The following is a 17,120-nucleotide window of genomic DNA, read 5'->3' on the forward strand; positions in this document are numbered from 1 at the left end:
ATACTAATTTTACGTTTAATTAAAACCTATTAAACATTATATGCAAGTGATTCTGGCTATTTGATTACGTTGTTTAGGCATGTATTCCATCCGTTATTATTGAAGAAAATAAAGATATAAATAGATTTGTGTTCATCTTTTTTAACTTCATTGAAGTATATCACTATCGCTTTTACAATAGTTCAAGTACGTGGATTAAATACAAAATATATAAGTCAATAAGTAAATAAGTAAAAGATTAGATAAATAAATTAGTAAAACACAAGTCACAATATTGAAGGCAAGAAGTTGCTAATACTTTGGTCAAAGGGACCTTCTTGTCACCAGGTTTGATATATATGGGCAACAGTTTATACATATACATCAGAAGGTTGTCAGCAATTAATAATGTACTTACATGGTGTTGAATAAAAGTTTTACATAAATGGATTTTCTTCAATAAATAAACACAAGTCATAAAAGATTATCTTCCTTCTAATGGGGCGGCCTTTTAGGCATCATTTGGGAGTGGCAAGTTGTGTTCATCTATCAAATAGGTGTAATTCCGATCAAAGTACCAATCAGAAAATGCCTTTGGTGCGGCCTGCACAAAACAATCGATCAAGAAATCAAATGGTGGAAATAGTGTAGTCAGCAAGAATTTCAAATTTGCATTTCCAAAACATAAATAAATATATAAATTAAATAATCTCTTACCAGGTTATGAACCACGATGGGTTTTTCAGGAGACCACCTAGTCTGCTTCTGAAGGCTGGTATGATGATGGACTACGTCTATGAAAACTCCTCTTAATTTAGGGTTATTTCCTTTGGGTATTGCACTTAAGAAATCCGACCTCATTTCTGGAATAACAAATCCGGACATATTAGATGCAGTATGTATTATATTCTTCACCTCTAGTTTTGTTTCTCCTTAATTTTTTTTTAATCTACCTTTCGAAATATATTAAAATATCTTTCCATGAGGAACTAATAAAGTATGCTAACCTTGGAAGGTTTTGTTCTGACTTGCTGTGCATGTCCCGTTTTGAATGCAGCCATATATTGTACCTCCTAAAGTATATTGTGTCTGCAAAACAGTTTACTTTAATTTGAGAAGCCACTATAGCCAGGAGGTCACGGGTTTAAGCCGTGGAAATAGCCCCTTGCATAAATGCAGGGTAAAGCTACATACAATAGACCCTTGTGGTCCGACCATTCCCCGAATCTCGCGCATACCGGGAGCTTAGTGCACCAGACTGCCTTTTACTATAGTAAATGGTAAAAGCTAATCTAATTAAGTAGACTTTGTTAGCGAAAAAGTTTCGCCTTTCTGCATTAGAGTAAACAAAAGTATATATGACAATTGATAATATCTAATTACCTACCATGATATTATCAAATGCTGACATGGAAATAAAAATTGGTGTCTTGATATCTTGTTGGATGTTCTCGGCGAAGAGGCACTGCAGTGAATTGTAAGATTTTATAGCCCATATAGTTTATTGGCAAGAAAACAACTGAATGCATGCGAAGGAAGAATTTGTACCAATTCTGGTTTCATTTTTGAAGTGCATGATTTGGGTAACGTTTTGGCAGATCCCTGCAACTGAGATAAATAGGTTTATGAAACAACAACCTCCAATAACTACATATGGAAAAAATTAACTAACAATCGACCTCTTCTTTAAGTAGCCCTTCTATTTCATAAAATGTAAGCATTTTTGACGGAGCAACTTATATTATATAAATTAAATAAGAGAGAATAATAAGAAGGTGATAGGATTTTACTTGTAGAGTGGCGACTCCTTTATATATTGATTCAAAAGGTCTTCCGAGCACAGGATTCTTGCTATTATAAGAAGAGAGATATTCAAAGTTAGGTCATAAATCATTCTGTAATAAACGGTCATATGCATATGAAGTCGTTACAATCTTACAAATGAACAAAATAGCCAGAATCAACCAAACATTTCACTCTAGAGGTATTTGGCAATAAATTGCGGAAGCGATCACAGTACAATATTGCTGGATATCCTCCTGCGGAACTGCCAGCCAAAATGGCCTAAAATAGAGAAGTAAAAATTGAGAGTCACAAGTATATTAAAAAAAAACTCTGCTTAATATAATTTTTTTTTTGCATTTAGTACGGTTATTAGGCTTTTGGCATTGAAATTCAATATGTGTCTATCACTAAGTCATATTAGAAGGATATTTAGCATAATTTACAGTCAATTATCTTAATTGTAATGGAATTTACATACATTCTTGGCGTTCTTTAATCCTTTTGCTAGCAGCTCCTCCAGTACTGCAGTAAAAATCCTCGCCCCTCTGAAATGAAGATTGGTAGCCTAAACAAAGCAAAATGTAAGGAGTGATAATTTCTTTTTGAGATTAATTTCAACAAAATAAGAAATTTAAAATAGGAGTTCAAAATTATAACTTAAAATAGAACATACTGGATCAACGTATTCAACGTCTCCTGTGAACGATCCACCATCACAGTATCTAACAAAGACTTTATTCCAATTGTAAAAATCTGCGTATTTTATATAAAGCAATTATATGATACGTGATTCATAACTGAACAATAATGCACCACTGCAACATCAATTATGCCTGGATCCTTGAAATGTTCTATTATCTTCATTTTATTGTTTCAACAAAAAAAAAATTCATTAAAACTTCAAGAGGACATATTAATCAAAGAGAACCTGGATTTGCACTCTGATTCTTGCTAAAAATTCCTTTAAATGGTTGTGGATGCATATAACTTGAAGAACCAACGTCGGACTTGGAACGATTCAGGCAATCTTTGACGTTTGTGCACCATCCTCCTCCCTAATAACAAAGTCAAAGTTTTCAAAGATTTAAGAAATTCTCGAAACAACACAATCGTGGGCGTTTGGACATAAGAATTGTAAAATTCCGAAAAAAGAGAGTTTTTTTCAAGTGAAAATGATATTTAAAAATTAGAGTTGTGTTTGAACATGAATATAATTTGGACTGTTTTTGAATTTTTGTGAGTGATGTGAGTAAAAATTTTGAAAAATAACTTTTTGGAGTTTTTCAAATTTTTTGAAAAATTTCAAAATTCATCTTCAAGTGAAAATTAAAAATTTATGGCCAAACACTGATTTCGAATAAAAGTAAAAAACTTCCAAAAAAAAGTGAAAAAAGAACGCACACTCATAATGCTTCCTCTCGCATGATAAAAAGAGGAAAAGAAAATAGTAGAAATAATCTGGTGTTAAACACGACTTACCGAAAGTTGTACAAGCCAATTTCCAACTCCTTCTCCAAATCCTGGGTCAAAATGGTATGCTGGAGGTGATCCATCCAAGCACACTGCCGAATAGATAATGTTAATACAACTCTTCAATTAAAACTACTTGATTTTCTAATTCAAAGCTTAACTTGTACATATAAGTGACGAAATTAATTAACCTGCTCCTTTCGACACAGCACTATGAACGATTGTTTTAGTGACATTGTATACATCTGGGTTTTGGGTTACTTTTGCACATTCGGTTATGAAGATGGTCAAAGGGAAAATAAATAAGACAAAAAGTTGAAAAGATCTTGTAACCATCATCATCCTGTAGAACATAAAATTAAGGAAATGATTAGTTAATTATGACAAAGAAGAATTCGTATGGTAAAAGAGAAAAAAAAAAAGAAAAAAAAAAGAGAGTATTATGCAGGTGTACTTTGTAAAATATGATGCAATATATGTATTGACCCTAATTAATGAATTTCGAAACTATGTATATATAGGAGGATTCCCAACGATTGAAGTTGGAGCACCGGGAAATTAGGCCATAGAATAGAAAGACAACGACACTAGAACCCAACGATAAGTTTCTTAATTTCCTTGAGACCTCAAGATTTGAGAGGTCAACAACATAGTTAGTTGAGCAGTTGTATGGAATGTCTGGGCAACGAACGTTTATACGTGTTGATTAAATTTCATGCAATTCCAAAATTACCTGATTTGCACCCAAAAAAAAAAAAGTTATTACCTGAAAAGATCTGCCTCGTTGTTCTCTAAATTATATTAGTATCCCGCATAGGCGGACCCGCGTTGTGGGTTACAGAATCCGTTAGTTTCGGCAAAAATCATGTATATATATCTGGATATTAGATATGAGACCCTTTAAATATTTTACTTGTGTCCCAAAAATAAAAAAGCCGGACGGAAGAAGTGGTGTTGCACGCTTAAGTCCTCTACTTTTCTAGATGGACGTGCGTTCGAAACCATCTTCAAATTTTTCTCCTTCCTATTTTGGTTCTTGCTTTTTCTTCTCTTTTCTATTTAAGTTCTTCAAATTTTTCTCCTCCTTCCTATTTTGGTTCTTGCTTTTTCTTCTCTTTTCTGTTTTAGTCCTTTCAATACAACGTAGCAATTTTTTTTTTTACTTTTATCTTCTTTTTTTTTTTTGAATTCAACTATAGTTTAGGACTAACACATAATAGTCTACTTAATTAATTTTTTTTTTCAAAATCCTCCCTTAAAATTAAAAGCCTCAAATTGTAACTTATCGCTCTACAAATAGAAAAATATAAATCCTTCTTCCACAATCTTCTTCGACAATCACTTTAACTCGGACTCGATAATGACAACTAAGAGTTTGAGACTCTTCTTCGGTTCTTTGACTATTAACATACCCTTAATCTTGATTTCTTTACAAAGTTCTTGACAATTTAATGTTTTAACGCCCTTTTGATCACTGAACCCTTTTTTTTTAAATTTAAAAACTAAAATTTTAAAGTGTGAAACATGCTTGATCAAATACCTTTCCTTTCTATAATACCCATTTTGTGAAGAATTCTCTCTCTTTCTGTTAGGTACTTTCTTTTTCTTTAGAACTTCTTTTTGTTTATATTTGGATGATAAGTCATCATAATCATTAAGTTTTTAAAGAGTTACACGCTGAATTTTATCGCTAGTGATTAGCATATAGTGGTGCCCCTATCGTACTCAAATCTTGGGTCCGCCTCTGATATCCCGAAAGATATTGTTGAAAATTTAAAAACAATCTATACATAAGAGCTGCTGTATATTACATTATGTAAGCATGTAGTTTAACATAACAAAATTTATATCTCGTAAGAAAATGACATTTCAACATAAAAATTGTCATGACCCAAAACTGCTTAGTCATGATAGTATCTAACCCAACCCGCTAAGTGAATCAAACCAACAAATACAACTCAAGCTGAATATCATCTTATAAGTAATAAAATGAAAGTGTGAAATTTTAATACAAACTAACCCAAAAATTATTGTCACAAGCGATGAGCTACTAAGGATAGGAATACATTGCTAATGTAAAAAAAAATATATATGTTCAAATATACAAAAACGGAAATAAAGATTCTCTACTCCCACGAACAACTATAGCTCACAATTCGAAAGCTGTTGAGTTCCCCAATGCTTCCTCTCGAACTCCATTATAGCTCAACTCCAAATATGTGCACGCAAAATGCATAGAGTACAATTGACATCATGTATCAGTAAGTACCTTGACTTATCTCCATGAAGTAGTGATGAGAGATTGATAAAAAGGTACTTACTTTAACAAACAAGTGTAGTTCATATTAATAGTAAAAAATAAAAAAGAGGGAGTACACAAAAGCAGAATAACAAGCTAATCACAATCAAAACATATAACAATATGCACATATATAGCATATGAAGTTGTCACGATCTAAAATTCTACTAAGTCGTGATGGCACCTAACCCCAACCTGCTAGGTAAGCCAAATAATATAAGTTACAACTAAACTGAGAAATTAATAATATATATAAAAGAAACTACAACCGAATTCAATATAACTACCCAAAAACTGGTAGTACAAGTCATGAACCACTATAAGCTAGATTTGCAAAATCGATATAAAGAATAAATACAATATTTATTTTAAGTTTACAGAAACGAAACTTAAATCCTAAACTACCATGAACAAGAGGTAGCGCGAATCTGGAATGCGGGTACGTCTTCAATGCAAGGCTTCAGTATGCATGGTGCTGAAGTACAGTATGAGTACAATATCAATAAATATTATTGCGGCGTGCAATCCAATCCATCTATAATATCATAGTAAACCATAATAACAAAACGAACATGCGGTATGCAACTAGGTAATACAACTCAACAGAGTAAGATGAGTAGTCCATTATCAAAAGCTAGTCTACTGTATATATTGACAAGGCTTCCATAAAGCATAACTCACAACCAATCTAAAAGTCACCCAATCTGGTTAAACAGAGTAGAGTAGAACATGAAACGAGTAAAGATGTTTGTCAAGTCAGAACATTGATCGAATGAAGGTATTCAGTAGATATATTATGTATCAAGTACAAACATATAGCAAAAAAAGGCAATTAATAAGTGAAGGCATATATTGAGTAAAAACATATAGTAAATGAAGACATGTAGTAAGTGAAAGCATGTAGTGAGTGAAGACATGTAGCAGGTTAAGGCATTTAACAAGTAAATCACGTGACAATTAGAGGCATATAACCGGTATGGGCTAATAACAAGTAAGGGAATGGATTCAAAGATGACATGTAGTAGAAGTAAATTAAGTAAAAACGTAGGTGTAATAGTAACATACAAGGTAAAGACATAACTTTAACAGTAACATGCCAAAGGGAAAATATAGAGGTAACTACATAAGGAACTCAAACAGAAGGTATCATACAAAATAACAAACATTAATAGAAACCAAAGTAAAGAGCATGAAAGTGCTTAACGAATGAGTAATGATAAAAGAAATCCAACTTCTCTTCTTTACGCACAGTAATGACCAACAAACCGATCTCATTTCAAACCGCAAGGAAATACTCATCGTTCCAACATCATATCAACTGCACGAAAATACCCATCATGCCAAACATAGCCCTAAGGCCCCAATCACCATCTATTTTTACAAATAAAGAAGTTCAAGTAACATGATAATAATAGGTATAGATATAGGTTCCTGATACTACTGTCATGCCCTGACCTCGGGGAGCACGATCGGCGCTCAACCGAGATAATCCGGTCGAGCAAGCCTGTACAATACCTTCTATCCGAACTCACTTATGAATAAAATAAAGACCCATTTCATTAATTAGATAATGGGGAGGATCGTATGAACAACACCGATTCCTTATCATTAGTAACATCATTCATAAAGTTCAAAATACATACACTTTCATAGTTTGAAGTAAAAAGTGTGATACAAATACAACATCACTAGTTTGACTTCCCCAATACTAACATACCACCCACACTATATCTGCGGAGCCTATACTAGATACAAAAAAGTACGATGATAGTGCCGGCAACAAGACCTCGGCTATACCTCAAAATATAATACATAAGGAACGAAAGATATACGAACCCGATATGAAGTAGGACTCACCAAGTCAACTTGGAAGAGGGTGTGCCGCTATCAATGATCAAAGCCGCATGTTGTGGAACCACCTACATCCATTAAAGTTGTAGCGCCTCCCGCAAAAGGGACGTTAGTACATATGAAATAGTACTAGTATGAATGACTAAACACCCTTTCAATAGAATGAATGATAACATAAGGATGGAGAATCATAAAATCAATGATAGCTTCAAACTATAAGGCCTTGTAAAATTTTGTAAAAGAAAAATAATGTTTCATGGTGCCGGACTAGGCTTACGTGCTTGAGGATTGTAAAAATTCTATGTCGCAGCGGCTCGGACCGTTTGGGTTGAACAATACACCGGAAAGTAAAGAAAAAAAAATTGGCAGCGAAATGCGTTTCTGCGGTCTATTATGCAACCGCAGAATCACTCTGCGGGCCACATAATGGCCGCAGAAGTGAGGCAGGAGAGGGCCAGTCTGGATGCAATTTTGTGGTCGACTATGCGATCACATAACTATTTTGTGGTTCATTATACGACCGCATAACAAGTCTGCGGGCCACATAGTGACCGCAGACACTAACAGATTTTTGCCTGTTCTGGATAGCAATTATGCAACCGATATGCGGTCCGCATATCGATTGTGCGATCGCAAACCTTATTCCAGAGCTCCATTTTTGGGTTTTTAAAACCCGACCCTACTTCGTTAAATACACGCTTTGGGCCATTTTTGAGCTAAAATCTGACATTTTAGAGTGATAGAGAGTGTCCTAGAGTGAGAAGGTGTTCTTCAATAATTGTTCTTCAATTCTTGCTCAAATTTTGAAAGATTAAGAAGGAAAACTCACAAGGTCTTCATCCTAAAGGTAAGATTCTACACTTTAACCCCTAATTTCGAAATTATCTGAAAATGGGTAATTAGCAAGATAAATTTTTGGGCATGAGAGTTGTTTATTTTACATGCATATGATATCAAGGGGTGTAGGAAGATTGTTGAACTAAGCATGGTAAAGATTGGGTTATGTGATGATGGAATCCTCAATAAAAGGACCTTGAAACCTTATGCACACCTAGTGTTTGATAAAATACTCAAATGAGCTAGAACCATGATTATCTTCCTAATTTTGATTCAATTTGTTATATTTCTACAATAGATTGAAATTTCTAAGAATTCCGGAACATCTTAAAGTTTAAGGAAGCTCAATTGAGGTATGTTGGCTAAACTCTTCTCTTAGAGTTTAATCCCATGATATTCATGCAAATTATGTAAGTCCCGAGTAGTTCATTATAAAATTGGCTATTCCGAGTAAGATTGGGTTGATAGATATATGTTCAACAAGTATCCCAAATGCTTTATTCATGTTATGTTATCAATTGAGGATGTCTTAAAATATGGGCTGTGCATTCATAATGTTTCGACTTCAAGACAAGTTCAAACGAAGGCTATAATGTCAAATTTTGTGAATTATCTCTATGTGCCTTAGACTCTAAATTGCTCACATGTGTACTACGCACCTTGATTTGAATTGTATTTGTTGTTGTTGATGATGATGATATTTGAAATTGAAAAGGTGATCATGAAATACTAAATATAGTCAACGTGCCAAGAATGATCTTATAATTATGGCCATTAGTGCCAATGAAATGGAAAGATGTGAAAGTAATATGAAATGCGATGATTGATATAAAAAGTATGATGTATCGAATAAGACAGCCTAGCCGGTCAGGTCATGATTGGACACCATGCCACACACATGGTGGTGATTATGCTGGAAATTATAATTGAAATTGTGATTGTGGTCGATGTCCCTAATGGATAGCCTAGCGATCGGGTCATGAGCAGACTCCGTGTTAAAGACGATGGTATTGATATTGAGAGTAATTGTGGTTGATGTCTCTAATGAGATAGTCTAGCCGATCGGGTCGAGATCGGACTCCGTGCTGAGAGTACGGTGGTACTGGTATTGTGAATAATAGTATTGTGGACAATGGTATATCGATACTAAATATCTCCCAATGTGAGATATGGAAATTAATTGAAACCCTGTCTTGATCCTAAATTGAGGTTTGATATTGATTAAGGCTTCCATTAACATTATGATAATTTTGTTTGTATTATTTGTCATCCTATTGAGAGGGTGTTTAGTTATACATACTAGTGCTATTCGACAGTACTAACGTCCCTTTTGTCGGGGGCGCTGCATCTTTAAATGGATACACATGGTTCCACAGTAAGAGATATTGATTAGTGATAGCAGTACACCTTCTTCCCAGCTGTCTTGGTGAGCCCCACTTCATCCCGGGGTCATGAATCTTTTGTACTTTGTGTATTCTGTTTGAGGTATAGCCGGGGCCTTCTGGCCGGTATTATCATTGTACTCTTCTTTATCTATAGAGGTTCCGTAGACATAGTGTGGGTTGTATATTGGTGCTGGGAAGTCAAACTCATTATGTTGTATTTGAATTACTATTTCCACTTCAGATTATGAAAAATGTGTGGAATTGAGACTTTGAAAATGAAGTAACTAATTGTAAGAAATTGGTATTGTAGACATGATCACTTTATTGTTTGATTAAAAAATATATATATTCTCCTTATTCATGAATGAGTTTGGGTAGAAGGAACTCTAATAGGTTTGCTCGGCCGGGTTCACTCGGTTGAGCGCCGGTCGCGCTTCCTCGATTTTGGGGTGTGACAAACTTGGTATCAGAGCCTAAGGTTTTAAAGTGTACTAAGATGTCTCGGAGCCGTGTCTAGTAGAGTCTTTATTATAGGTGTGTTTTCGACCACATCTATAATTAGGATGATACATGGGCATTTAGGAATAATACCCTTCTTTCATGTTCTCGATCGTGCGATAAAGGTGATGGTAAGATTGTTCCTCCTTTAACTCGTGCATTACTTTAACCTTCAGTACATGGCACCTAAGCAGAAGGCAAGAACTGGCCAAAGAGCCAATGTCACCTCTGGAGTGACAGTTGATCTTATAATTGATGATGCGGGTGAGCACCCTAGGAGTGAGAATATTCCTCCAGTTACTACACTGCCTAACTCTACTACAACTGATCAGGCTGTACTTGTCCTTACACCTACTGAGGGTGCAACGGTCCCTCGAACTGATAAACCAGTTCCACCTCCAGTTCCAGCTTCCGATTCTGGTGTTTCTGATGTTGATCTTAGGGGAGCCATACAAATGTTGGCTCAGATAGTGGCATCCCAGGCCCAGAGATCAAATGTTGCACCCACTTCTTCCAGTCAACCAGGGGATTCTACTAGTTTCAGGGTGAACAGGTTTCTCCAGTTGGATCCTCCGGTGTTCACGGGTACTAACCCAAAGGAGGATCCCTAGGATTTTATTGATGAGATGCACAAGACTCTCTGAGTTATGCATGCTACCGAGACAGAGGCAGTGGAATTGGTCTCCTACTGTCTGAAAGAGGTGTCATATTCTTGGTTTGAACTATGGGAGGAGTCTCGTAAAGAAGGGAGCCCTCCAGTGAGGTGGGGTGAGTTTGCCGATACCTTCATTGATCATTTCTTGCCTGCCGAGTCTAAGGCAGCCCATGCTGCTGAGTTTGAGAACTTGAGGCAAGGTAGCCTGATTGTGTGGGATTACTATATGAGATTCGCGTACCTGTCTAAGTATGTTATTTACATGCTGCCCACTATGGAGGCTATAGTGCACCGATTTGTACAGGGCCTTAGTCCCTTGGTAATTAATGAGGCCTCTACAGCAGCCTTGAATTCTTATATGAACGATGGAAAGATGGTGGCATTCGCTCAAGCCACAAAGACCCGTAAATTCAGGAACAAAATGGAGCGAGGGGGTAGTAATAAGGCCCGGTCTGCGGGCAACATTGGTGGTTCTTCTGGTGGTGGCAAGTCAATATTCTGGGGAGGTTCGTCAGGGCCATCCCAGTCCTTTACTCAGTCTTCGACTAGTGCACCGCCATCAAGGCCTAGTCAGCAGCAGTAGTAGAGCCGTTTCAGGCCCAGTCAGGGCAACCAGGGCTCCTATCAGCAGGGAGGCCCCCATGCCCTCGTTGTGGAAAGATCCACATAGGAATATGCTACATAGACTTACCCATATGCTACAGATGCAGATTGAGGGGTCACAACCAGCCAATTCTACATCTACTACACCCGCAACACCACCTCCAGCTCGAGGCACTCCAACACCCATAGGGCATGGTGCAGCTAGGGGTGGAGCACAGCGTTCGGGAGGATTTGTCCGTTTCTATGCTATGAGGGGTCGCCAGAATTCAAAGGCTTCTCCAGATGTTTTCACAGGTATATTGACTGTCCAATCTCATGATGTATATGCTCTTATTGATCCCGGTTCCACTTTGTCATATGTCACACCTTATGTTGCTATGGAATTTGGGATAGAACCAGAATAGCTTTTTGATCCATTCTCTGTATCTACTCCGGTTGGTGAGTCTATTTTGGCCGCACAGATTTATAGGGATTGTGTTGTCACATTGCGTGGTTGGGACACCGTGGCCGATCTTATTGAATTGAGAATGGTCGATTTTGATGTTATAATGGGGATGGATTGGCTTTATTCATGTTTTGCCAAGCTTGATTGCCGAACAACAACCGTTAGGTTCGAATTTCCAAATGAGCCAGTTATTGAGTGGAAGGGTGACGATGTAGTGCCGAAGGGTAGGTTTATTTCTTACCTTAAGGCCATGAAAATGATCAACAAAGGGTGTATTTATCATTTGGTCCGAGTTACGGTCACCTTTGCTGAGGCACCTACGCTTGAGTCCGTGCCTGTTGTGAATGAATTTCCGGGAGTCTTTCCAGATGAACTCCATGGGATCCCACCAGACAGGGAGATTGATTTTGGGATTGATGTGATGCCAGACATGCATCCTATATCTATCCCACCCTACAGAATGGCTCCGGAAGAATTGAAAGAGCTAAATGAACAATCGAGAGATTTGTTAGAAAAGGGGTTTATCCGGCCAAGTATGTTGCCTTGGGGCACACCGGTCCTCTTTGTAAGAAAGAAAGATGGGTCATTGAGAATGTGCATTGACTATCGACAGCTTAATAAGGTCACAATCAAGAATAAGTACCCACTGCCAAGGATAAATGACTTGTTTGATCAATTGCAAAGTGCCAGGTACTTCTCCAAGATTGATTTAAGTTCCGGGTATCACCAATTGAAGATCAGGGAGCGGGATATTCTGAAAATAACTTATAGGACCCGGTATGGGCATTATGAGTTTCTAGTGATGTCTTTTAGGCTAACAAATGCCCCAACAACCTTCATGGATCTTATGAATTGAGGTTTTAAGCCATTCCATGACTCTTTTGTGATAGTTTTTATTGACGATATTCTTATATATTCACGAAGTCGAGAAGACCATGCCGATCATCTCAGGGTAGTTCTGCAAACCCTACATCAGCACCGGTTATATGCAAAGTTTTTGAAGTGTGAATTTTGGCTTGAATCAGTCATATTCTTGGGTCATGTAGTCACTAGTGAGGGAATTAAGGTTGATCCTCAAAAAATTTTAGCTGTGAAGAATTGGCCGAGGCCTACAACTCCGACAGAGATTCGTTGTTTCTTAGGCTTAGTTGGATATTACAGAAAGTTTGTGGAGGGGTTTTCTACTCTTGCCTCTCCATTGACTAAATTGACGCAGAAGGCAATTAAGTTCCAATGGTCAGATATTTGTGAAAAGAGTTTCTAGGAGTTGAAAGCAAGATTGACTACGACACCGATGTTGACTCTACTAGAGGGTATAAATGGATTTGTGGTATGTTGTGATGCTTCAAGAATCGGGCTTGGGTGTGTAATAATGCAACATATGAAGGTGATAGCTTATGCTTCTAGGCAACTAAAGAATCACGAAAAGAACTATCCAACACATGATTTAGAACTTGCAGCGGTGGTATTTGCATTGAAAATTTGGCGTCATTATTTATATGGGGCCCATGTGGATATATTAATGGACCAAAAGAGCATTCAAAATATTTTCAAGTAGAAGGAATTGAATCTTAGGAAGAGAAGATGGCTTGAGTTACTCAAGGACTATGATATTAATATTCTATATCATCCGGAAAAGGCCAATGTTGTGGCAGATGCTCTTAGCCAAAAATCCATGGGTAGTTTGGCACACTTGGATGCATATCAAAGGCCATTGGCCAAGGAAGTTCATTGATTGGCTAGTTTGGGAGTTTGTATTACGGACTCTAGTGAAGGAGTGGTGATTGTAAGTAATAGGACTGAATCATCGCTTATTGTGGAAGTCAAAGGGAAGCAATACAACGATCCATTATTGGTACAATTGAAAGAGGGGATTTATAAACATAAGACCATGGCCTTTTCTCTTGGCATGGATGATGGTACACTAAGGTACAAAGAGCGACTAAAAATCTTCCAAATATGGATGGTCTCCGGGAAAGAATTATGACTGAAGCTCACACTTCTAGGTATTCGGTGCACCCAGGTTCTATGAAAATGTATCATGATCTTAAGGAAGTCTATTGGTGGAATGATATGAAGAGGAATGTAGCATAGTTTGTGGCGAAGTGTCCAAATTGTCAGCAAGTGAAGGCCGAAACCCAACGGCTCGGTGGGTTGGCACAGAACATAGAAATTCCAATGTGGAAGTGGAAAATGATTAATATGGACATTGTGGTAGGATTACCTCGTACTCCTCATAAGTTTGGCTCGATTTGGGTGATTGTGGATCGACTCACGAAATCAGCACACTTCTCGCTGGTTAAGGCTACCGATACAGCGGAACAATATGCTCAGTTGTATATCAAAGAAATAGTGAGGTTGCATGGCACCCCAGTTTCCATCATTTCTGATCGGGGAGCACAATTCACTGCTAATATTTGGAAGAAATTTCAGCAAGGTTTGGGTGCTCAGGTGAATCTTAGTACAACCTTTAACCCACAGACTGACGGGCAGGCAAAGCGGACTATTCAGACGCTTGAGGATATGTTGCGCGCTTGTGTTCTAGACTTCAAAGGTAGCTGGGATGATCATTTACCACTCATAAAATTTGCATACAACAATAGCTATCATGCTAGCATTCAGATGGCACCGTTCGAGACTTTATATGGTAGGAGATGTAGATCTCCCATTGGGTGGTTCGAAATTGGGGAAGCAGAGTTTATAGGGCAAGACCTCGTGCATCAGGCTATGGAAAAAGTTAAAATCATTAAGGAGCAGTTGAAGACTGCTTAGAGTCGTCAGAAATCCTATTCGGATGTTCGTCGTAGGGATTTGGAGTTCAAAGAAGATGATTGGGTATTATTGAAAGTTTCCCTCATGAAAGGCATAATGCGATTTGGTAAGAAAGGAAAATTGAGTCCGAGGTATTCGGACCGTACAAATTCATTCAGAGGATCGGTGAGATGGCGTACAAGCTTGAGCTACCACCTGAGGTGTCATTAGTACACCCGGTGTTTCATGTGTCTATGTTGAATAAAGTAGTTGGAGATTCGACACTCATTGTTCCGGTTGAGACTATTGAGGTAAATGAGAAATTGACTTACAAAGAGATTCCAGTTTCTATTATTGATCGGCAAGTCCGAAAGTTGAGAAACAAGGAAATTGCACCCGTGAAAGTGCTATGGAGAAAGTAACAGGTCGAAGAGGCTACTTTGGAGGCCGAGGAAGAAATGAATAAAAAGTATCCTTATTTGTTTGAATGACCATGTATTTATAAAGTTGTGATCTAGGAAAATTATAAGACTTACATTCTATGAATTTTGTATCATTTGAACAATTGGCGTTAAGGGTGTTCCTTTCTGGTAATATATTGTTTATGAGGCCACAGTTGGTGTTGTTTTGTATTATGTTACGTCGTTGGATTATGTATATGTTGTAGGATGTGTTTCTGGGGCTCTCTGACAAGTGGATAGGCCCAGTTACAAGAGAAGCTCTGGCATAATTTTTGAAAATTTAGGAAGTTAGTCAAATTTGGGGCTGCTGGTGTGTAGTATGAAAACCGAGTTGCATAAGATGCTAATAAGAGATTTTTACCCTCATTTGAGGACGGATGATCCTATATGGGGGAGAATGTAGGGCCCCATAAAATTTTGCAAAAGAAAAATAATGTTTCATGGTGCCAGACTAGGCTTACGTGTTTGAGGATTGTAGAAATTCTTCGCGACGAGCTTGCGAGCCGCGGCTCGGACTTTTTGGGTTGAACAATGCACCAAAAAGTAAACGAAAATTTTTGGCAGAAAGATGCATTTCTGCGGTACATTATGCGACCGTAGAATCACTTTGTGGGCTGCATAATGGCCGCAGTAGTGAGGCAGGAGAGGGCCAGTTTGGATGCAGTTCTGTGGTCGACTATGCGACCGCATAACTGTTCCGTGGTTCATTATGCGACCACAGAACAGGACCGTGAAACCTTATGCACACCTAGTGTTCGATAAAATGCTCAAATGAGCTAGAACCATGATCATCTTCCTAATTTTGATTCAATTTGTTATATTTCTACAATAGATTTAAGTTGCTAAGAATTATGGAATATTTTAGAGTTTAAGGAAGCTCAATTAAGGTATGTTGGCTAAACTCTTCTCTTAGAATTGAATCCCACGATATTCATGTAAATTATGTAAGTCCCGAGTGGTTCATTATAAAATTGACTATTCCGAGTAAGATTTAGTTGATAGTTATATGTTTAACAAGTATCCCAAATGCTTTATTCATGTTATGTTATCAATTGAGGATGTGTTAAAATATGGGCTGCGCATTAATAATGTTTTGACTTCAAGTCAAGTTCAAACGAAGGCTATTATGCCAAATTTTGTGAAATATCTCTATGTGCCTTAGACTCTAAATTGCTCACATGTGTACTACACACCTTGATTTGAATTGTATTTATTGTTGATGATGATGATGATATTTGAAATTGAAAAGGTGAGCATGAAATACTAAATATGGCCAACGTGCCAAGAATGATCTTTTAATTATGGCCATTAGTGCCAATGTAATGAAAAGATGTGAAAGTAATATGAAATGCGATGATTAATATAAAAAGGTTGATGTCTCGAATAAGACAGCCTAGCCAGTCGGGTCGTGATCGGACACCATGTCGCACACATGGTGGTAATTGTGCTGGAAATTGTAATTGAAATTGTGATTGTGGTCGATGTCCCTAATGGATAGCCTAGCCGATCGGGTCGTGATCGGACACCATGTTAAAGACGGTTGTATTGATATTGAGAATAATTGTGGTTGATGTCTCTAATGAGATAGCGTAGCCTATCGGGTCGTGATCGGACTCTGTTCTGAGAGTACGGTGGTACTGGTATTATGAATAATGGTATTGTGGACAATGGTATATCGATACTAAAAATCTCCCAATATGAGATATGGAAATTAATTGAAACACTGTCTTGATCCTAAATTGAGGTTTAATGTTGATTAAGGCTTCCATTAACATTATGATAATCTTGTTTGTATTATTTGTCATTTTATTGAGAGGGTGTTTAGTTATACATACTAGTGCTATTCGACAGTACTAACGTCCCTTTCGCCGGGGGCGCTGCATCCTTAAATGGATGCAGGTGGTTCTACATCAGGAGATATTGAGCAGTGATAGCAGTACACCTTCTTTTCAGCTGACTTGGTGAGCCCTACTTCATCCCGAGGTCATGAATCTTTTGTACTTTGTGTATTCTGTTTGAAGTATAGTCGGGGCCTTGTTGCCGGTATTATCATTGTACTCTTCTTTATCTATAGAGGCTCCGTAGACATAGTGTGGGTTGT

General features: G+C 37.4%; 1 protein-coding gene across 2 annotated transcripts; it reads right to left on the reverse strand.

Annotated features, from left to right (window-relative positions):
- Nucleotides 1-298: 298 nt before the first annotated feature.
- On the reverse strand, nucleotides 299-3,822 carry LOC104115825 (pectin acetylesterase 7-like). 2 transcript variants are annotated; one of them, XM_009626552.3, is made up of 13 exons: nucleotides 3,689-3,822; nucleotides 3,426-3,577; nucleotides 3,244-3,326; nucleotides 2,693-2,819; nucleotides 2,438-2,517; nucleotides 2,243-2,329; nucleotides 1,919-2,043; nucleotides 1,770-1,830; nucleotides 1,528-1,581; nucleotides 1,367-1,444; nucleotides 987-1,068; nucleotides 697-842; nucleotides 299-583 (listed from the first exon to the last, which is right to left on the reverse strand). In XM_009626552.3, exons 2-13 carry the CDS (start codon nucleotides 3,574-3,576, stop codon nucleotides 491-493), a joined length of 1,167 nt encoding a protein of 388 aa, XP_009624847.1. In that variant the 5' UTR covers nucleotide 3,577; nucleotides 3,689-3,822; the 3' UTR covers nucleotides 299-490. The 2 variants fall into 2 exon arrangements, with proteins under 2 accessions (XP_009624847.1, XP_009624845.1); XM_009626550.3 differs by having other exon boundaries at nucleotides 1,528-1,587.
- Nucleotides 3,823-17,120: the final 13,298 nt, after the last annotated feature.

This window comes from Nicotiana tomentosiformis, chromosome 6, assembly GCF_000390325.3.
Source record: "Nicotiana tomentosiformis chromosome 6, ASM39032v3, whole genome shotgun sequence".
NCBI lineage: Eukaryota > Viridiplantae > Streptophyta > Magnoliopsida > Solanales > Solanaceae > Nicotiana > Nicotiana tomentosiformis.

What these genes read in the sequence shown, in the direction of transcription:
- LOC104115825 (XM_009626550.3), bottom strand. Translation starts at nt 3,576, where the DNA reads ATGATGATGGTTACAAGATCTTTTCAACTTTTTGTCTTATTTATTTTC. An exon ending in GAATCAGAGTGCAAATCCAG is followed by an intron (nt 2,518 to 2,692) that starts GTTCTCTTTGAT and finishes TAAAATACGCAG; the next exon opens with ATTTTTACAATTGGAATAAA. An exon ending in CCATCGTGGTTCATAACCTG is followed by an intron (nt 584 to 696) that starts GTAAGAGATTAT and finishes TGTTTTGTGCAG; the next exon opens with GCCGCACCAAAGGCATTTTC.